General features: G+C 40.7%; 1 protein-coding gene across 9 annotated transcripts in view; it reads right to left on the reverse strand.

The window, feature by feature from the left end:
- Positions 1-22,129, reverse strand: part of MID2 (midline 2) — a 103,749-nt gene that overhangs the window by 66,803 nt on the left and 14,817 nt on the right. For 8 of the 9 annotated variants that reach the window (XM_081223285.1, XM_081223289.1, XM_081223287.1 and 5 more), the window contains exon 3: positions 8,445-8,540. The exons of the other annotated variant lie outside the window; for it this stretch is intronic. In XM_081223285.1, the coding sequence (XP_081079411.1) occupies positions 8,445-8,540 (96 nt within the window). The remainder of the gene's footprint in view (positions 1-8,444; positions 8,541-22,129) is intronic. 9 annotated transcript variants of the gene reach the window in all.

A 22,129-nucleotide genomic window follows, 5' to 3' on the forward strand; every position in this document is an offset into this window, starting at 1 on the left:
AAAGGAGAAGTTACAACAGGCACTGCAGAAATACAGAGCATCATAAGAGACTACTACAAGCAACTCTACGTCAATAAAATGGACAACCTGGAAGAAATGGACAAATTCTTAGAAAGGTATAACTTTTCAAGACTGAACCAGGAAGAAACAGAAAATATGAACAGACCAATCACAAGTAATGAAATTAAAACTGTGATTAAAAATCTTCCAACAAACAAAAGACCAGGACCAGATGGCTGCACAGGTGAATTGTACCAAACATTTAGAGAAGAGCTAACACCCATCCTTCTCAAACTCTTCCAAAAATTTGCAGAGGAAGGAACACCCCCAAACTCATTCTACGAGGCCACCATCACCCTGATACCAAAACCAGACAAGGATGTCACAAAGAAAGAAAACTACAGGCCAATATCACTGATGAACACAGATGCAAAAATCCTCAACAAAATACTAGCAAACAGAGTCCAACAATACATTAAAAGGATCATACGCCATGATCAAGTGGGATTTATCCCAGGGATGCAAGAATTCTTCAATATACACAAATCAATCAATGTGATACAACATATTAACAAATTGAAGAATAAAAACCATATGATCACTCAATAGATGCAGAAAAAGCTTTTGACAAAATTCAACACGTATTTATGATAAAAACTCTCCAGAAAGTGGGCATAGAGGGGACCTATGCCATATACGACATAATAAAGGCCATACACGACACACCCACAGCAAACATCATTCTCAATGGTGAAAAACTGAAAGCATTTCCTCTAAGATCAGGAACAAGACAAGGATGTCCACTCTCACCACTATTATTCACCATAGTTTTGCAAGTCCTAGCCATGGCAACCAGAGAAGCAAAAGAAATAAAAGGTATACAAATTAGAAAAGAAGAAGTAAAACTGTCACTTTTTGTAGATGACATGATACTATACATAGAGAATCCTAAAGATGCCACCAGAAAACTACTAGAGCTAATCAATGAATCTGGTAAAGTTGCAGGATACAAAATTAATGCACAGAAATTTCTTGCATTCCTATACACTAACAATGAAAGATCAGAAGGAGAAATTAAGAAAACAATCTCATTCACCACTGCAACAAAAAGAATAAAATACCTAGGAATAAACCTACCTAAGGAGGTAAAACACCTGTCCTCAGAAAACTATGAGACACTGATGAAGGGAGTCAAAGAGATGGAGAGATATACCATGTTCTTGGATTGGAAGAATCAAGATTGTGAAAATGACTATACTATCCAAAGCAATCTACAGATTCAATGCAATCCTGATCAAATTACCAGCGGCATTTTTTACAGAACTAGAACAAAAAACCTTAACATTTGTATGGAGACACAAAAGATCCCAAATGGCCAAAGCAATCCTGAGGGAAAAAAACAGAGCTGGAGGAATCAGACTCCCTGATTTCAGACTATACTACAAAGCTACAGTAATCAAGACAATATGGTACTGGCACAAAAACAGAAACATAGATCAATGGAACAAGATAGAAACCCCAGAGATAAACCCACACACCTATGGTCAACTAATCTATGACAAAGGAGGCAAGGATATACAATGGAGAAAAGACAGGCTCTTCAATAAGTGGTGCTGGGAAAACTGGACAGCTACATGTAAAAGAATGAAATTAGAACACTCCCTAACACCATACATAAAAATAAACTCAAAATGGATTCGAGACCTAAATGTAAGACCGGACACTCTAAAACTGTTAGAGGAAAACGTAGGAAGGACACTCTTTGACATAAATCACAGCAAGATCTTTTTAAATCCACCTCCTAGAGTGATGGAAATAAAAACAAAAATAAACAAATGGGACCTAATGAAACTTCAGAGCTTTTGCACAGCAAAGGAAACCATAAACAAGATGAAAAGACAACCCTCAGAATGGGAGAAAGTATTTGCAAATGAATCAACGGACAAAGGATTAATCTCCAAAATATATAAAGAGCTCATGCAGCTCAATATTAAAGAAACAAACAATCCAATCCAAAAATGGGCAGAAGACCTAAATAGACATTTCTCCAAAGAAGACATACAGATGGCCAAGAAGCACATGAAAAGCTGCTCAACATCAACTAATTAGTAGAGAAATGCAAAACTAAACTACAGTGAGGTATCACCTCACACCAGTCAGAATGGGCATCATCAGAAAATCTACAAACAACAAATGCTGGAGAGGGTGTGGAGAAAAGGGAACCCTCTTGCACTGTTGGTGGGAAAGTAAATTGATACAGTCACTATGGAGAACAGTATGGAGGTTCCTTAAGAAACTAAAAACAGAACTACCATATGACCCAGCAATCCCAGTCCTGGGCATATACCCAAGGAAAAGCATAATTCAAAAAGACACATGCACCCCAATGTTCATTGCAGCACTATTTACAATAGCCAGGACATGGAAGCAACCTAAATGCTCATCAACAGATGAATGGCTAAAGAAGATGTGGTACGTATATACAATGGAATATTACTCAGCCATAAAAAGGAACAAAACTGGGTCGTTTGTAGAGACGTGGATGGACTTGGAGACTGTCATACAGAGTGAAGTAAGTCAGAAAGAGAAAAACAAATATCGTATATTAATGCATATATGTGGAATCTAGAAAAATGGTACAGATGAACCGGTTTGCAAGGCAGAAATAGAGACACAGATGTAGAGAACAAACATATGGACAACAAAGGGGGAGGGAAGTGGTGGGGTGGGGGGGATGAAATGGAAGATTGGGACTGACATATATACACTTATATGTATAAAATAGATAACTAATAAGAATCTGCTGTATTAAAAAATAAAATAAAATAAAATTCAAAGAAAATGTTAAAATTTAAAAAATAAAAAGAACTCCATCTATTTCCTAACCTAGTTAAAGGAAACACGTCCATTCAGTTACCCAAGCCAGAAACCTACAGATCACCCTACTGTTCTCTCATCTCTCTACCCACTGCATCTAACTGATCACCAAGTCATATTGATTCTACTTACTACAAATGTGTTTTGAATTTATCCCCTGCTCCCTAGCCCTACTGCCATTGCCTTAGGTTGGGCTTCCATCTCTCCATGGATCAGTAAAAGCCACCTAACTGGTCTCTTTACGTTCAGTTTTGACCCTTGACCCTTGCTCCATCCTGCATACTACAGCCAGAGCAATCCTGAAATGAAGACCTTATCCAGTTATTCACCTACTTTAAAACCTTCCATGGGTCCCTAGAGTCTTCAGGATAAAGTCCAAACACCTATGCATGGCATACAAGGCCCTTCACTATCCAGGCCCTAGCTACTTCTCCACACTCACCTCTTGCAATGATCTCACATCTCACATTCTGGCTGAACCAAACTTCTGGTGATTTCCTGAAGACCTCTATGCTGTTTACCCTTCTATGTTCTCGCATGGTGTTCCCTTTGCTCCCTTTTCTCATTTTGTTGGCAAAATTCTACTCTTAGTTCAAGACAATTTTATTTTTATTTCCATTTTGCAGTCCTTCCTAAGTCCCTCAGGCAGACTTAGGTGTTTCTTTCTCTATGCTAGCTTGTCATCTTGCACTTACCTTCATTACAATAATCATCACTTCACATTATATTTGACATTTTACCTGTTAAGTTCCTTGAGGTCAGGGACCATTTGCTATTTATCCCTATATACCCAGTGTATACCTAGTGCATAGTGTACCACGTTGCCCATGCAATTTGCTCATTTTCACCTCCATTAATATCACTGCTCTCTGTCTCAGCAGAGGGAGGAATTTATTTTTCCTCCTGCAACATTTGGCTAAAATGCATTTTATCCATTAAGTTTTCCCTAGTCACACTTACTTCAGTCTAATCACTCCTTCATTTTATCATGTCCTCCGTGCTTGCAGAAGAGTCCTCCAACAAACATCTTTGTGCTTTAGTGATTTAGATTCTATTATTGCTTCTAGCTCGACCACTCTAAAACATTTCAGGATCATCTGCTGAAGTCATCCATAGTGGTGTGCTTTTTTAACTAATTTCTATTAAGACACTTATTTTTATGCTTGGAGAAGTAGTCAGACATTGAATCTTGCTCTTCCCAAACCAAATACCATTTCAATGAGCAACATGAGCAGAAAGGGGAGAACTCCAAGCCACCTACGGTTTGAGCTCTAAGACTTCTGAAAGTTACTGGAGCAAAGACCTGGGGGCAAGATGAAAAGCTGAAATTCCCCAAACTAAGGGAAGCCTTTCCCTCTCTTCCAGCTGATCTCCTTTCTTTTTTCTTTCTCTTAATGCTAAACAGCCATGCCACCCAGCCCCTTAAAAGGCTTGAGAAGAGCCAGAAAGAAATCAATCTGCCCATGGAGCTTCTGGGATGGACCAACCCATTGTCCTGCAGCAGTTCTGGAAGGGAGGAAAACAGATGGCACACAAAATAGCCAGGAAAGTGCTTTAATGTGCTCCATGCCCTAAAAGTTAACAAGAAGACTAAAAAAGTAAACACAGAAGGGCTATACTACATTCATCTGTGCTCCCTGTACTGCATGCTGTTATAAATACTCCTCTTTCTCTCTAGATACTGGGTTGTCCCTAGCTAGACTAATAAAAGTTTCTGGAGGTCATCAATAACATATGTTTCTTTTGTAACCCCCAAATGACCTACCACACTGAGTACATCGCATTTGCTCAAGAAATGTTGCCCGACTGATTACTAAGTATTTAACCATTTTTCTTCCCCTCAGTATTTTAAGGAATGCTTATTTATTCACAAAACCATGCAGACTTGGAAGCCAAGAGGAACTACTCATCTGTTGGTATACATTTTCCCTTGGCTATGCATTAAACAGAGATTTCCTCTGGAAATGTAAACAAAGGATGCCTGATGAGTCGGGACAAAGAACTATATATAGAGATCAAGTGGCCAGAGTAGCAAGGTCAGAGCATGCCTTTCCTTAACCAGATTAAAGGAGTCTTGGGCCTGCCTCTCCCTCCTTCCCATGTTCTCCAGCCCCGACAGAAAATATTTTCCAGCTGCCTATCCACTGATTTCTGAAAGCTGGGCAGTGACTCTAACAGGCTGCATTACCAAAGAATTCAGCTAACAAATCTGTGGTGATCCTAATCTCTGTTTCTGTAATAATAGGAAGACTGCAGCTTTGTTTACTTTCTGAGGAGAATAGAGAACAGGGAGAAAGAACCAGGAGAGGGAGGCAGTATTTATGGCTCTTTTATGAAAAGTCAATCTGTGACAAAAACATGTGCAGACAATCAGGAAGGGGAACAGGTTTGGCAGGAAAATAGCCTATTCTAGTTTTCTCAGAAGTGCCTTAGCTGGTATCCTCCACCCCCGCCCGATGTGAAATGCCTGGTTTACACTGTGCATATAGTCATTCCCGATAGACAAATCTGGATTAGATAAAATGAAAAAAATTCAAACCACCCCTTAATGTCTGGCTTACATGAAAGTATCCTACTATTTATTTCATTTTATAAAGTATTTATAAGCATTTATGAAGTCTCAAATCTCTTCTTTAACTGCATTTCTAATCCCGGGGCTTGTCTTGAAGCCTTCTGGACACACAGGCTCTGTGCTGAACGAACATAATAAGTACCCTGGATTCACCCTATTATTATGGGGAAGTTAGGGCACATCCCTAACCTTTCAGAAGGCATGATGTCATAGAGCACAGCCATGGCCTTCCATAAACCATCCTGTAGGGCCCCTGTCAAAGACAGAATCCTAAACTGAATAAGACCATGGAGTTAACTCCCAAAATACTCTCGCCCTTGACATGTAATGCAGTATCTCAAGATTCCTTCCCAATTCTCAGTTAACATTTTAATTCCATTGTCTGTATTTCTTGCACATGTGTATCCACATCAGGGTGGATTTGTATAACATGTAAGCCCCCAGAGGGTAAATACTGTGTCTATGCTGTTTTCTTTGTACCTGGTACAGTGCTATGCATAAGTAAGTATTAATAAAAGGTGACCTTTTGTGTACCAGAGCAGATGATTGGCCGAGGATTAGTAAGCATCCCTGAGGGAGTCTCTTAAACCCTTCCTTTGCTGGTTGCCATGGGGCTACTTTTCCCACCTACTTTGCTTACATTTGGCACCACTAGTGTCATCTCCTGAAGGCTCAAGCAGGAATACTAACTTCAGAAAGGCACTGTGAAAACATCACCTATAACCTAGAGGACCAGGATGAGTCCTCCTCCACTAACACAATCATGCACTGTTTCATGAGACTAGCTCCTTGCCACTTGAAAAGAGTAGGGCCCTGAATCATGAAGGTTTGATTGGTGCGATGGGCTGGGAAAGGTTGGAACAGGGCTATGTTTGGGTGACGCTGGCCAGAGTAATAAGCTCCCGGCGTGGGGGAGTGCGGGGGCGGGGCGGTGCAGGGGGGGTGGGATGATAAGATGTTACAGAGGTGCTAAAGTGAATAAGCAATGAAAATAAACTGCTTACTTTGCTAATTTGACTACAACTTGCTCTCTACTTAAATAACTTTTTGATGAGAATGAGGAAGTGATGATTACAATTTCTAACCACATTTTATTCACTATGAGATGTTACCCCACCCTCAATCATGTAAATTCTAAACCAAGGGATTTCTTATCTTGTCTCCTGCTCACAATACTTCCTTGTCTCTCCACCAGTGTGGGTTTCTTATACTGTAATCTAACAGCATAATCAGAAGCTTTGATAGAGTAGAACATAAAGGGATTCTGATTAGCTGAAAACCACTCTAAAATGCCTTCTGTTTTGCTTATCCCCTCTTGGAAAGGATGAGACCGAAGAGAAAAAGAAAAGAATAAAGAAAGCAACCATTCATAGAATCACGACTTGAGAAATCTGGAAGTGACACTGAAGGTCATGTATTCAGTTCAATCCCTCATTTTATAGGTAAGGACACTGAAGTTGAGAGGCTAGATGACTTACTCAAGTTCATACTACCGGTTAATCACAGAGTCAAGTTCAGAAACCAATTTTCCAACTTACATTCCAGCATTCTTTCTTTCCATTCCTTATGCTTCTTCCTAAAGTCCCCACCCCATTCCATAATCTCACACCTGAGTTTAACTGGTATCCTGTGTACTCTACCTATAGCACCAGTCTCTTCCACAAATAGAGTGTCCAGCAGGGATTAAATTGCTATGGTATGCTCATCATACAACAACAATCTACTTTAAGAAACCCAATACTTTAAGATATTCAAACAATCAGGAGTGGTTACTTATATAAGAAGATTCTTTGCCTTCTAAGAAGACTCTCCACATTCTCTTAAATAGGACTCGCCAGGGGGTATTAAGAGATGAGATCTTAATACAATTATTTTATTGCTTAAAATAAACTAAACTTGAACCATTATATTTTCTGTCATACAAGTAAGATTAGCACCAGACTATCAGGTTATAAACAGAAACTTTTTTATCCAACCACTGCCCATGAGGAGTCCTGTATAATATTTTACCCGACCCTGTTTACACTTTAAGCCCTACCTACCATCACCTCTTCAACAAAATCAACACAAAACCAAATGCTATGGCTGAAGTTTCACACTCTTGCAAAAAAGAGAGAAATAACATCTTTGTTTTATTATGTCCACTTATGAAGAGGTCGACTCCTCTTGTAGGCTCTGTTCTGAGATCTGATGTAGATAACCTCATATTGTACAACACTTGATAATTCACAGATAACTCTAACACAGATATCATTTGTTGATGACAAGAATAAGTGGAAAGGCGATGAGTGAGGACCAGGTAAGGTGCATGGGGAAGAAGGAAGGAGAGGTTAGGAAGAGGAGAAGCAGTTCTGATAATATTCTTATAGAAACAATATTGCACTGAACAAACCTCACTCTACCCTGAGGACCTGGAGTAACTTCCCTTACTCCGTAGCAATCTTTTTTTTTTTTTTTTTTTTTTCTTGCGGTACGTGGGCCTCTCACTGTTGTGGCTTCTCCCGTTGCGGAGCACAGGCTCCGGACATGCAGGCTCAGTGGCCATGGCTCACGGGCCCAGCCGCTCCGCAGCATGTGGGATCCTCCCAGACCGGGGAACGAACCCGTGTCCCCTGCATCGGCAGGCGGACTCTCAACCACTGCGCCACCAGGGAAGCCCCCTAGCAATCTTTTTAAAGAGCTAGGATGTTCAGTCTGATGAAGAAAGAAACACACTTCATGTTGGATTCTCACACCACCTGCTATTGGAAAAGGAGAAGGGATTGCCCCTGGGACTGACATCTCTCCAACCCACCACCACCACTTATTATTTTTTAAACAATAGCTATCTGCCACTTTTCTTGGAACAAGCATCCTAAAGGAATGAGACTTCTTAAAATTATCATTCAGCCCTTCACTCCAAATGGCCGAGCTACACTCTGACAAAACAAGTCCCCCCAAAAGGATCGCCTGATCCAGGTTCTTCGAAAGAATGACAGATGTTTCTGTTACATACCTCAACCTGCTGGCAGATCTGTATTAGCTTGGCCATTTGATTTTCTAGTTCACTGTTGCGCTTAACGAGGTTGGTGAGGTTCATCTCCAGAGTTTGCTGCCATTGCAGAGTATGAAGCCAGAGGGAAACAGGGAAGAGGGGAAAAAAGAAGAAATGTTCAATGAGTTTGAGACCCAGTATCACGTGGAAATCAGTCAGTCAGTCAACAAATATTTCAAAGATTCGTTGCACATGGGCCAAGCACTGTTCTAGGTGCCAATTAATAATGTTGTACATTTGCTCCAGACTGTCATTATTGGGGAAAAGATGACATTCATGACTTTGTGAATGCAGGAATTTAATAACATTAAAGCAACTTTATGTTTTCTATAATATTTTTTAACTTTGAAAAGTATTTCATAGTCAATAGCTCATTTTGCCCTCATAGTAATCCTGTGACATAGGGAGAACAGATTTTATTCTCTCTTTTTTACAGATGAATTGACTAAGAAAACTATAATTTATTGAACAATTACTACTTGCCAGACACTATGCTAGGCAATTTCATACGTATCATTTAATAATCATGACAGCCTATGAAGTAGGAGATGTCAGCATTTTACAGATGAGAGAACTGAGCTGCAGAGTGGGCTTCAAGTGTTTTGCACAGTCATATAATTAGTATGTAGCAAAGCTAGGACTGGAATCCAGGTCTCTAGTCTTCAGGTACAGCTTTGCCCCAGTATTCCATGATTTTTTTGTCTTTGTTGATAACACTTTATATTTATCAGTAGGTTCCTTCAGAAAAAAAAGATGGTATTTTCAGTGTGGAATTCATCAAAATCTAGCATTGTATCTCACAGCTTCCCTCCTTTGGCACTAAGCAATAGCCTACAGAAATGCCAGACTTCAAAATGCAAAGCCTAGCTGTATGTATCAAGACAGGACATCCATTGTTTACCGTTGTTTACTGGGACATAGATCCTTTTAGGGAAACATTAGCAGTGCTTTGCAAATCTGTTTATTATAACATAGTTAAAATAGTACTAAGACCTCCTCGCATATTTTCAGTTGAGCAAGCTACTCTCTTACATTCCTCATGTGAAAAAAATAGAATGTTATTCACTCTAGATTGGTAATGGGCTTTTTAAATTCCTCCTCATTTCCAAGTCTTCAGCTCTGGTGGCTGCTTCTTCCAGGACCTGCCCCAATATCCACTCCTCTCTCACTCACCATCCCAACATCCCCACAAAGTCTGTTCCAAATGGAATACCCCAACTTCCTGGCCCTTATTCTGCTAGCACTGCATTCCTTCCCTTGGTCGTGTTCATTGCTTCATTGCTGTCTCCATGGTTCCTATGGTTTAGAGTTGTTCAAAGTGCACGTTTTGGGCGGGGCGGGCGGGGGGGAGAGGGGGCAAGGGATAGTGGGAAGAAGGGGAGAGGACTCGTGTTGGCCCCTTTCTTCTCCGCTAGGTAGCTGTGGCTCTTTAGTACCCTTGGCACTGTCCCATGAATCCATCCCAGAGGAGTATTCCCACAGATATACGTATTTCTAGGACAGGCAGTCTGATCTCACTTGTTCTCAATCTGGATTATGAGAATCAGCTTAATCTCTGCTTCTTGCCAGATCTCACTTGGTTTCTTTGGCTTTATGCCCACGGGAGTGATTTTTTTCACCATTTATTCCATTTTTCTTGGCTTGGATACTATGTCTCCCCTGGCCTTCTTTAACCCCACCACCATCTCAATCTGTGGTCTTCTCCTTAGCAAGGAAAAAAGGAGAGAAAAAGGAAAAACAAAGGGCCGCAATTGTTGATTTGGACATGAGTTCTAAGCTAAGTAGATGTCAGGGGGAAAAAAAGAAATGGCAGTTCGGAGATTTAGTACAAAAGGTATTTCATTCGTACTTAATACAAAAGGTATTGAGCACCTACTCTATTCAAGGTGCTTTGACTTCAGAGATAAAGAGGAGGTGAAATTATGCTGGGTCTTGAAGGATAAGCAGGATTTTAATAGACAGAGATGGAGGCGGGCAGGGCGTTCCAGGCACAGGGAGTAGCATGAGCAAAGGTAAAAGGGAATAAAGCGTAGGACATGTCCAGGGAACAGAGTTGAGTTTGGCTAGAACAGAGGGTACAAGAAAATAGAGGGGCACAGGCTGGAAATGGAGACAGAGGCCCAGTTATGACGGTCTTAAATGTCTAGGTGAGGAGTCTGTACCTATTTTTGAAAGCAGTAGGGGTTTACCAAAGGCTTTTGGATCGAGCCCTTGATCATTATGTAGTGTCCTTGTCTCTTCTAATAGTCTTTATTTTAAAGTCTATTTTGTCTGATATGAGAATTGCTACTCCAGCTTTCTTTTGGTTTCCATTTGCATGGGATATCTTTTTCCATCCCCTTACTTTCAGTCTATATGTGTCTCTAGGTCTGAAGTGGGTCTCTTGTAGACAGCACATATATGGGTCTTGTTTTTGTATCCATTCAGCCAATCTGTGTCTTTTGGTGGGAGCATTTAGTCCATTTACATTTAAGGTAATTATTGATATGTATGTTCCTATTCCCATTTTCTTCATTGTTTTGGGTTTGTTGTTGTAGGTCTTTTCCTTCTGTTGTGTTTCTTGCCTAGAGAAGTTCCTTTAGCATTTGTTGTAAAGCTGGTTTGGTGGTGCTGAACTCTCTCAGCTTTTGCTTGTCTGTAAAGGTTTTAATTTCTCCATCAAATCTGAATGAGATCCTTGCTGGGTAGAGTAATCTTGGTTGTAGGTTTTTTTGAGCAAGATAATGACATAATCAGGGATGCATTTATGAGATCAACCTATGTGGGGCAGACTAAGACAGGAGAGCCTGGGGGCAGGGGCACTGGTTAGGAGGAGAGTGCAATATGCAAAGCAGTTGGTAATGCAGATCTGGGCCAAGCTAAGAGGATAATCAAGAGAAACATGTTTCAAGAAAGGATTTGTCACTCTCAGATATGCAGAGAGCGCAAGAAATACGAGGCCTGAGAAAAGGCAGCTGGATTTGGTAATTAGAGGGCACTGGTGACCTTTGAAAAAGGAGTTTCAGTAGAGATTTGGAAGCAAATGCCAAACTGTACACGGTTAGTGAGTATGTCAACAGAGACGATGTGGAGGCTACAAGTCTGGACTCCTCTTCAAAAATTCGAACGTAAGGTGAATATGATGGAGCTGTAGTTTGATGAAAAGGTCCAGCTCAAGGTAGAGAGTGGGCATGCGTAACGGGCCCAATCGGTTTGTGATTTCCTCCCACAGAGTGGTCCAGATTCCTAGATCAGTGGAAATTCCATGTCTCACAAATGAGTTTATGGACATATTAGGTAAATATAATGTAGATTGAGGAACTCAGAGCAGATACAGTATAAGAAATCTGTGTTTCAACTGTAATGTGTTTTCTTTCAAACATGGGATTCCAAGGGGAGAATGTTTTCTAACAAGTGTATGCAACCTGTTGCAACACTTGTCATGAAACTGATATCTTATAAATAATTTATAATGCAGAGCAGGACTAAGATCCCTGCTGTGTGTTCCTCATTTGTGGCCCACAACTGAGACTCACAGCTTCTGTAAAGCCACTGAAAACAAAAATTAGGGCTGAACACATAATTTGGGGTCTGGTTAGACTACGGACCTTGGGTCTCCATCACAACATTATGGCAAATGGTTATTTTGCTCTGGCCCCCTAGCAATTTGCAGAATGCCAGCACATTTTAACAATCCAGAACTAGAACTGACAAGATGACTCTAATTTCATTTTTACTTCATTAATATGAAAAGGCTTTGAAAAATAAATCTTTGGCTAATGAAAACACCATCTGTTGATGGCTTTTTGCCACTGTTTTCTTATATTACGAGACATAATTTGAGGGAAACACCGAACATTTACTTACTCACTTCCTATTCATTTACCAGGAATTAAAGCCTCCTCTCAAGCTGGAATTGATTCTCAATAATCAACATATGCAAAGGGAAGCAGAGAATTGAAGCAATTATGCAGTTGATTTCCTCACCCTTCCTTATCATGCTTAGCCCTGACAAATCATTTCGAACTAGAAATTCTGGGCCACTCTAGGTATGAATGATTTCATTGATTTGGCCAAGTAATTATCAGGTCTATACGCAGACTGAGTAAACAAAAAGGATGTGTGTGTGTGTGTGTGTGTGTGTGTGCGCAAAATTTTATGTAAATCTAAACACGTCTCTTTGTTGTGTTGTTGTTGTGGTTGTTTGGTTGTGGAGAACCGGTTTGCTGTGCTCTTTTCTCATGCAGTCCACTTAGTGACTGAGCCAGGCTCCTTCTGCCCAAGCCTAGTTAGTGCAGCTTTCTCAGAACACTTGAACTGTGACAAAGAGAGAGCCCAACTGGCAGGGGAGATTGGAATGGAGATATCTGCTGGGAGGAAACTGGACAGGAGGTTGGCAGGGAGAGCAGGATGAAGCTCCCATTTCCTGCTGCAGGAGGTTACTTACCTCTGGGCCCTTCTGTGCTTCCCTGTGTGAAGGTTAGAGAAGCCATTTCAGCTATGAAACTGTGAGACCCTCCACACCTCCAGGTGACTACACTGTTAGACCTCTCACAAAATTGTACATGTGTCTAAACAGCACAAAGTGAGGGGAAGATTTGGCTGATTTGCATAATTGAGATTTTAAAAGGCCCAAGTTAGCTAAATTGGCAGTCTACACTGATTCCATTTTTATCCAAGTTCCACTTCATTTGTGTCATATAGACTTGGCCTGTTTGTGTTCTGTTATACCCTTCCCAAAGAGGAAAATGTTTTGCTATTTCTGAGAAAGCTAGGCACAGGCTATTCTTCTTCCAGACAGCTTCCCATAAAAAGAAATGGCTTCACTAACACTCTCAAATAATTGCTGGGGGTTTTTTTCACTTCTTTAGACACAGGCTATTTCAGATAACTTTCTCATTGGCTCCCTGAAGAAACCTAGCTACATGTCCAAACACCAGCTCTTCACTGAAGCCAGAGAGTCCCCTTATGGCACACACTTGACTGTGATCTTCATATGTCATGCTCCGGGAAGGCACATGTATTCACACATGTATGAGCACACTTTCATACACCTACCTGACACAGTGAGTCTTGAAGCCTAAAAAGGGGCAGAGCCTTTCTGTTTGTTCTATTGAAACATATTTTATTGCCATTGAATGCCTATATTCTCTCTTACTTTCTACAAGGTACAAGGCGAACATTGTCTAAAACTAGACAAGATCCCAACTGTTTTGATGTGGGAATTGAACCTTGAAGGTTTTGAAGAGAAGTGAAGGGAAGAAGGGCCAACCCACCCCAAACCCGAGCCTTCCCAACTGACAGAAGACAACTTCATCTTTAAAAATACTCGGAGCCAGTGACCCCGTTACTATTCTTTGATAAGCTCTTTTTTGACATCTTGTCTATTCACTGACGTTCCCAGCTCTTCCAAAAGCCAGTAGCCAAAATCTTAGCACACTTTTGGGGTCACATTCTGCCTTCTTTTTTTAACTGCTTGTCTTAAAATACTTACTTTGCTTTTGCTTCAGTCTGTCACTTTATGTATCAATTACATATGGCCTTTCAACAGCAGAACACACCATCTGGTCCACAAACTGAAGCCCACACCCTTATGCCTGAGTTTATTCTTTCCCCAAACATTTATTCGCTGTTGTATAGACACGGGCTATGTCCCAGAACGAGATGCAGGTGACATACTGGAGGTATGAGGTCTACTCTACCTGAGGTTTGCTGGGGATCACCAGACTGGTCTTCAAGCCAGGTGAAACAGGTGGCCAGCCCTCCTCTTCTCAGAAGGTTCTGAAATCATCCAGCAAAGACACACCCTCTCACAGTCCCCTTATCAGAAATGTTACACAAACAATCCCACGTTCTTTTCTTTTTCCTCTGTTCAGGTGCATAGCATGGTTAAACCTCTAGCTTAAATGTATAAATTATGATTTGGACCTTCGAAAAGAAAACCTATACTAAAAACCTAAATCCAGTGTTCATTTTGATAATATTGAGCTGAAACCACTCTACTTTCCCGGAGGCCTCCATATTGTATTCCACTTGCACGATTCCTCTTCGGTTCCTGCCTCTCATACACATCCTCCCCTTTCTCCTTCACTTGCCCTTCCTCTCTGTCTACCTTCTAGACCAGGAGCGTGCTGCAAGGCTCACTCCTCAGCCTTCATTCAGCTCCCTAATGCCTGGATCTACCTCCACGCTAAAGACCCTCAAACCTATGTCTCTGGCCCTGATCCTTCAGCCACCACAAAGGCCTGAATTTCAACCCCTTCTGGAACACTTGCCCTTTCAGTTCTGAGAGTGCCCCATGCTCTATCTCCAGCAGATATTTGAACAAACTATTTTCTCTGGACTAGAACACTCCCTGTCCCTGACCCCATCCCTGTCCCCCAACTAGGGGTCCAAAACGCCACCCAAAGTCTCTTCTGATGCCCCTCCTATGCACCCTCACACCCACACACACCCCCGTCCCGTGCCTCCACTGCCACAGGACTGACCACACTGTCTTGTAACTGTGTCCTCACTCGTCTGCCTCTGAACACTATGCTGACAACTCCACCAGGGTTGGGATGTGCTGTCTTTATCACTGGAACTGCAACCCCTTTTCTAGTGCTTGGCACCTTCAGACTCATGTCTGAAGTCATCGCCCAAAACTGCTAGTCCCTTCCTAATTTCTCTATTTCTGTAACCGATACCACCATTCTTCAAGACATCTCCTCCTCAGAAATCATTTTTTAGTTCTTTCTCTCCATCATCTATAACCACTACAGTCGTTCTCCAAGTCCTGTCAATTCTTTCTTCACAGTCTCTCTCCAGTTGGCCCTCTTCTCCAATGAATTCATTTATGATTCCCTGCTTTTGAGCTCAATGACTTCCTTTCACTGACCCTTCCTCTGTGCTTCAGAGAACTCTGTGCAAACCTCTGCCATGGCACTTACTATACTGAATTCGAAGATGTCCTTACCTATCTCCCTTACTGAGCTTTGAGCTCAGTAAGGTGGCACTGTGCCTTAGTTCCTGTGTCCCCAGCTCCTACTACAATGACTTGAACAATTTAAGTGTTTAATAAACAAAGTGCATGTTCATTAATTGTTTTTTAAATGAATGAATGAGCCCCTGGCCTAACTCCCTGGGGCTACAGTTTAAGTTCTCGTCTGGTCCATCTTCAGGGGAGATAAAGAACAAGAGAGTACCTCATTATATCAACGCTTTATGAACTTGAGTGTCATTATCACATTTTCCCCTTTAAACCTCACTTCTTTGGGTTCAATAATTCTTGTTTCTTTAATCTTTCTTCACCTATATTATATTTCTGTAACATGCTCTCTTGCCCAATAACAACAGACAGGATTTTCATCCGCCCAATAACAATCTCTGAGTCAATGTTTTGTAAGCTGTTCTCAGACTGATGATTGTTAGCTCTTTCAGATGTTGATGAGGAGGAGACTTGGGACAAAAGAAATAAAAGAAAAACAGAAAGATAAGAACACAGGTAGTTGGAGTATCCACTAGCTAAACTTGCTCTCAAACCTAAGAAACAATAGAAAACATCTTCCAACACAGAGTCCTGTTAATACTATGTGAGAGTAGAGCCAGAGAATCAATATAATTATTGGAGGGGGGAAAGGGGGGTCCAAATGAGTCTTGGCACACAGTTCGAGTAGAAATGGAATAAAATGCATTTTTTACCATCTCACACACATACAAAACATGTACAGATTTATACACATTATAAGTAATGTGGAGCAAGTCTTGGACAGTTAAGAGACCACAGAGAAGCCAGATCTACAAGCAAGAATGATTTTACAATTGTTGAGCTGAAGGCTGGTTTTGCTGAAAAACCCCATGACAGATATCACGCCCACCCCATGCACACATGTCCACCACCATACCTTAGAGAGTCCAAATCTAGACACAAATGCTTTGCTCTTATAATATTTAACTACTGTGATTCAGTACCTAAGTGAGTGAAAAACAACTTTTTCTGTTCCCTCAGCTATGGTAACCCACCCTGGCCTCCACTGAAGATTTGTCTCATCATGAGGCTCATTTATTAGGGAGATCCCTAGTCTCAGGATAGGTTCTACTGAGGCCCTAACTCTCCCTAGGGTGACCACAGAAAACTTGCCCTACACTCATGGCCCCCTCACACCCAAGTTATCCACAGACAAGTCCACAGAAGACTAACACAGGCACTCTCTCCTCCTCACACACAGTGACACACATTTATAGATACACGTAGACACAGACAGATTACATTATCAGCCACTCACCCATGCAGAAATACACACACTCGTACATAATGGCACATACAAATGTATGCAAATATGCCCTCTCTCAACCCAGTCTCTCATAAAGATATTTCTCCTTCCTCTCTTATACTCATATTCATACTGGTTCAGAAACAGTCAAATGTCCATTGGTAGATAAGTTGAGAGGGTATCTGTTTTGGCAGACGGGAGTGGGTGAGTAGACAAACGACTGGGAGAAGGGTGGTGGCTGAGTGAGAATGGGTGGGTAGATGATAGAGTGACTGAGTAGGAAGAAGGACAAGTGACCAACTATGATAAGATTCTAGAATATCATATTTTCCAACCTTTTGACTCTCGTTGTGGTTTTCCTTTGAATATTCTCCAAGTCTCATATCTCCCTTCTCTTTGGCAATCTTTAGCTCTCTCTGTCTCAGCCTCTCTTTGTGTGTATGGTGTGTGTATTTTACTTTCCCATAACAAAAAGCTTACTCTAATACCAGGTAATATTTTATAACAACAAGACCCCTGATAGGTAAATGTAACTACATTTAAGAATTATTTGTAGGACTTCCCTGGCGGTCCAGGGGTTAAGAATCCACCTGCCAATGCAGGGGACATGGGTTCAATCCCTGGTTGGGGAACTAAGATCCCACATGTCGCGGGGCAACTAAGCCCGAGCCACAACTACTGAGCCTGTGTGCTCTAGAGCCTGCACGCCACAACTAGAGAAGCCTGCACGCCACAATGAAGAGCCCACACACCGCAAGGAAGAGCCGGCACACAGCAATGAAAGATCCTGCATGCCGCAGTGAGATCCCACGTGCCGCAACTAAGATCCAATGCAGCCAAAGAAAGAAAGAAAGAAAGAAAGAAAGAAAGATTTTTTAAAAAGAAACAGACATTTCCAATATCTTAAAAAAAAAGAATTATTTGTAGTAATGAATTTGTGGAAATGTAATGAGATAAAGAAAATGTACTTGTTTATTCCTTTCAGGAAATTCCTCTATTCCCCCTGGTTTTCATCAGCTATATTTTTGGCAGGCTGTGGGCATGGAAATGTGAAGCCATCACTCTCAAAGAGAATTACAATAATCACATCTGATTTATACAGATGTCACCATGGGGCTAGGCAGTTGGAAAATCCAGCAATCAAAATGGATAGGCACCTAAAATTAAGGACATGTCGTACTTTTGTTAACACTGTGGTTTTTAACATTATCAGTAGTTCACAGGATATTTTTCTCCCCAGACTTCTAAGGTATTCATAATGGTAAGACAGCTTTATATCTTATGAGTATGGAAACAAGCTATAGATGCTGGTATACTTACTGCAAATCCATTACAAAGATTTAATTCACTTGGATTTCTTGAGCATATACTATGTGTGCTAGACACTAAGGAAGACATTGGAGAAATAAAAGACATTGTGCCTGGCCCCCAAAGAATTTATGGTATAGCTGGGGTATGTTGGAGCGGCCTCGTGGGATTTTGATTGAGCACTAAAGAATAGGTAGGATTCCTAAGCAGGCCAAGAGAACAGTATGAGTGAAAGTTAAGAGTCAGGAAAGAGAGTAGTATGTTTAGCAGACAGGTTAGACTGGACAGGTGAAGGTAACATGTTTGAGAGTGGCAGGAAGAAAAGACAGCTGGGCAAGCATGAGAACCAAGTTGTACAAAACTTGGAATATTGAGTTGAGATCTGTCACCAATAGAGAGTCACCCAAATTTGACCTCTTTATAAAGCCACATTTATTAATACAATAATATCAGTCTTTTCTAAGGGGAGGAAGTCATGTGACAATGAAAACTCTAAAATGTGAAGCAGGAGAAACGCAACACAGATCATGAGCTAAGATATATATTGGGAGTAGTAAATGAAAAGAGAAGTAATAGAGAAAATAGTTACTCTGATAGGCCTTACAACTGTAATAACTGTCATAAACACAATTATTCTTTCAAATTGAAGAACCACTGGTAGCCTTCTGAAGGATATTTAGGTAGACTGGACAATTAACTAAGGATAATAAACTATACTAAGTATCCTAAACCCTCTAGTCCATTTTGAGTACATGTTAAGATGACAGGCTGGCTTCTGGTTATTCTGACCTTTCATCTATAATGTAATGATCTGTTTATTCTTTATTGAACAAATAAATATTAGAGACCACTAATCCTAATGAGGGATTAGTAAAAAAAAGTGTAGTTATAAACGCCAACAATGAATCTCCAGAACAAAAAAGTACAAACAAACACTGTATCAGTCACTGGCCAGAAAGTCAAACCCCTTTCCCTATGCCTGTAGGACTACCATGCTCCTCTCAGGGCCAGGGGAGTATGCTCAAGGCCACCTCCCCCATAGCTTCTGACAGCTGGCTTTCTCCTTTCTCCTTGGGGAAGAATCAAGCAGATTAAGGGGATAATCCTAAATCCTTTTCTAAATTAAAATTAACTCAAAGAAGTGAGGATATGTGACACTAAAAGTCAGACTTCCTCTCTGCTTAATGTGGAGAACTAATATCCTTTTATACTTGGCACCAAACCAAAGTGACTCCTACCCCACTCCATCCCCCTCTCACACAAGCAGCACCTCCCTCTCCCTGCTCAAAGCCCAAGATGTTCCAGACAACATAACAAACCACACGATTGGGAATGATTCATATGTTTCCACTCTCTGTCCAAAAATGAGCAAAGAAGTTTCCACTTAATTTATAATCTGAATTTTCTGCACATTTCCTAAAAACTTAAAGGGGAACGATTCAAAACTTGGCCTCTCTTTCTCCAAAAATTACTGATTAGTTACAGAGTAAAGGATCTTTTGGTAAAATATTTTTGTGTTCCGTCTATCCCTGGAGACAAGGACTATAGCTGCACGATGCCAAATATCTAATCAATCATCCAATGTTTTCATGTTTTCGGATGTTTTCAAAAAGCTGGTGCTCTGCAGATACAGGCTTATTCTATCCAGTCTTTTGTTATCTCAACAGTACATATGGATACAGATTTTTCTGTTTGGAATATTTCTCAAGGCCAATGCCTTATTATAGTTCCAACACCTGCAAATATTTGGCAAGAGATTGTTCTACCTCTCCATGTCCCCCACTCTTCCTGCACCCCGCCCCCACGTCTTGCCATTAAAAAGCTGTAAGTTTATACTATGACTTTTCCTTGACGCTGTTAACCATTTATCTGTGACCCATGAAATGTGCAGTTGCTGGAGCATAAAAGTAAATTTCAAATCACATTTCATAGGGAAAATTTAGGTCCAAAACAAAGTGGCAGCAGGCTGTGATAGAAAGGGTACTTAATTCAACTCAGCTCTAGAAGCTGAGTTCCAGTTCCAGATCTCGGACTTTGAGCAAACTGCTTAACCTCTCAAAGCCGCCATTTATACCACTTTAAAGCATAGGGCTTCAACTAGACCAAGTCCAAGGCCTACCATCTTAGGAGTCTAAGAATTGCAGCCACTAGACAACATGATACTATACATAGAGAATCCTAAAGACTCTACCAGAAAACTACTAGAGCTAATCAATGAATTTGGTAAAGTATCAGGATACAAAATTAATGCACAGAAATCTCTTGCATTCCTATACACTAATGATGAAAAATCTGAAAGAGAAATTAAAGAAACACTCCCATTTACCACTGTAACAAAAAGAATAAAATACATAGGAATAAACTTACCTAAGGAGACAAAAGACCTGTAGGCAGAAAACTATAAGACACGGATGAAAGAAATTAAAGATGACACAAACAGGTGGAGACATATACCATGTTCTTGGATTGGAAGAATCAACATTGTGAAAATGACTATACTACCCAAAGCAATCTACAGATTCAATGCAATCCCTATCAAACTACCAATGGCATTTTTCACAGAACTAGAACAAAAAATTTCACAGTTTGTATGGAAACACAAAAGACCCCGAATAGCAAAAGCAATCTTGAGAAAGAAAAACGGAGCTGCAGGAATCAGGCTCCCTGACTTCAGACTATACTACAAAGCTACAGTAATCAAGACAGTATGGTACTGGCACAAAAACAGAAATATAGATCAATGGAACAGGATAGAAAGCCCAGAGATAAACCCACGCACATATGGTTACCTTATCTTTGACAAAGGAGGCAAGAATATACAGTGGAGAAAAGACAGGCTCCTCAATAAGTGGTGCTGGGAAAACTAGACAGCTACATGTAAAAGAATGAAATTAGAACACTCCCTAACACCATACACAAAAAAAACTCCAAATGGATATAAGACCTAAATGTAAGGCCAGACACTATAGAACTCTTAGAGGAAAACATAGGAAGAACACTCTTTGACATAAATCACAGCAAGATCTTTTTTGATCCACCTCCTAGAGGAATGGAAATAAAAACAAAAATAAACAAATGGGACCTAATGAATCTTAAAAACTTCTGCACAGCAAAGGAAACCATAAACAAGATGAAAAGACAACCCTCAGAATGGGAGAAAATATTTGCAAATGAAGCAACTGGCAAAGGATTAATCTCCCAAATATATAAGCAGCTCATGCAGCTCAATATCAAAAAAACAAACCACCCAATCCAAAAATGGGCAGAGACCTAAATAGACATTTGTCCAAAGAAGATATACAGGTTGCCAACAAACACATGAAAGGATGCTCAACATCACTAATCATTAGAGAAATGCAAATCAAAGCTACAATGAGATATCACCTCACACCAGTCAGAATGGCCATCATCAAAAAATCTACAACCAATAAATGTTGGAGAGGTTGTGGAGAAAAGGGAACCCTCTTGCACTGTTGGTGGGAATGTAAATTGATATAGCCACTATGGAGAACAGTATGGAGGTTCCTTAAAAAACTAAAAATAGAACTACAATATGACCCAGCAATCCCACTACTGGGCATATACCCTGAGAAAACCATAATTCAAAAAGAGTCATGTACCACAATGTTCATTGCAGCTCTATTTACAATAGTCAGGACATGGAAGCAACCTATGTGTCCATCAACAGGTGAATGGATAAAGAAGATGTGGCACGTATATACAGTGGAATATTACTCAGCCAGAAAAAGAAACGAAACTGAGTTATTTGTAGTGAGGTGGATGGACCTAGAGTCTGTCATACAGAGTGAAGTAAGTCAGAAAGAGAAAAACAAATACCATATGCTAACACATATATATGGAATCTAAAAAAAATATATGGTTATCAAGAACCTAGGGACATGACAGGAATCAAGACGCAGACGTAGAGAATGGACTTCAGGACACGGGGAGGGGGAAGGGTAAGCTGGGATGAAGTGAGAGAGCAGCATGGACATATATACATTACCAAATGTAAAATAGATGGCTAGTGGGAAGCAGCTGCATAGCACAGGGAGACCAGCTCGGTGCTTTGTGACCACCTAGAGGGGTGGGATGGGGAGGATGGGT

The sequence above is a fragment of the Mesoplodon bidens genome (genome assembly GCF_964165515.1).
Source record: "Mesoplodon bidens genome assembly, chromosome: X".
Lineage (NCBI taxonomy): Eukaryota > Metazoa > Chordata > Mammalia > Artiodactyla > Ziphiidae > Mesoplodon > Mesoplodon bidens.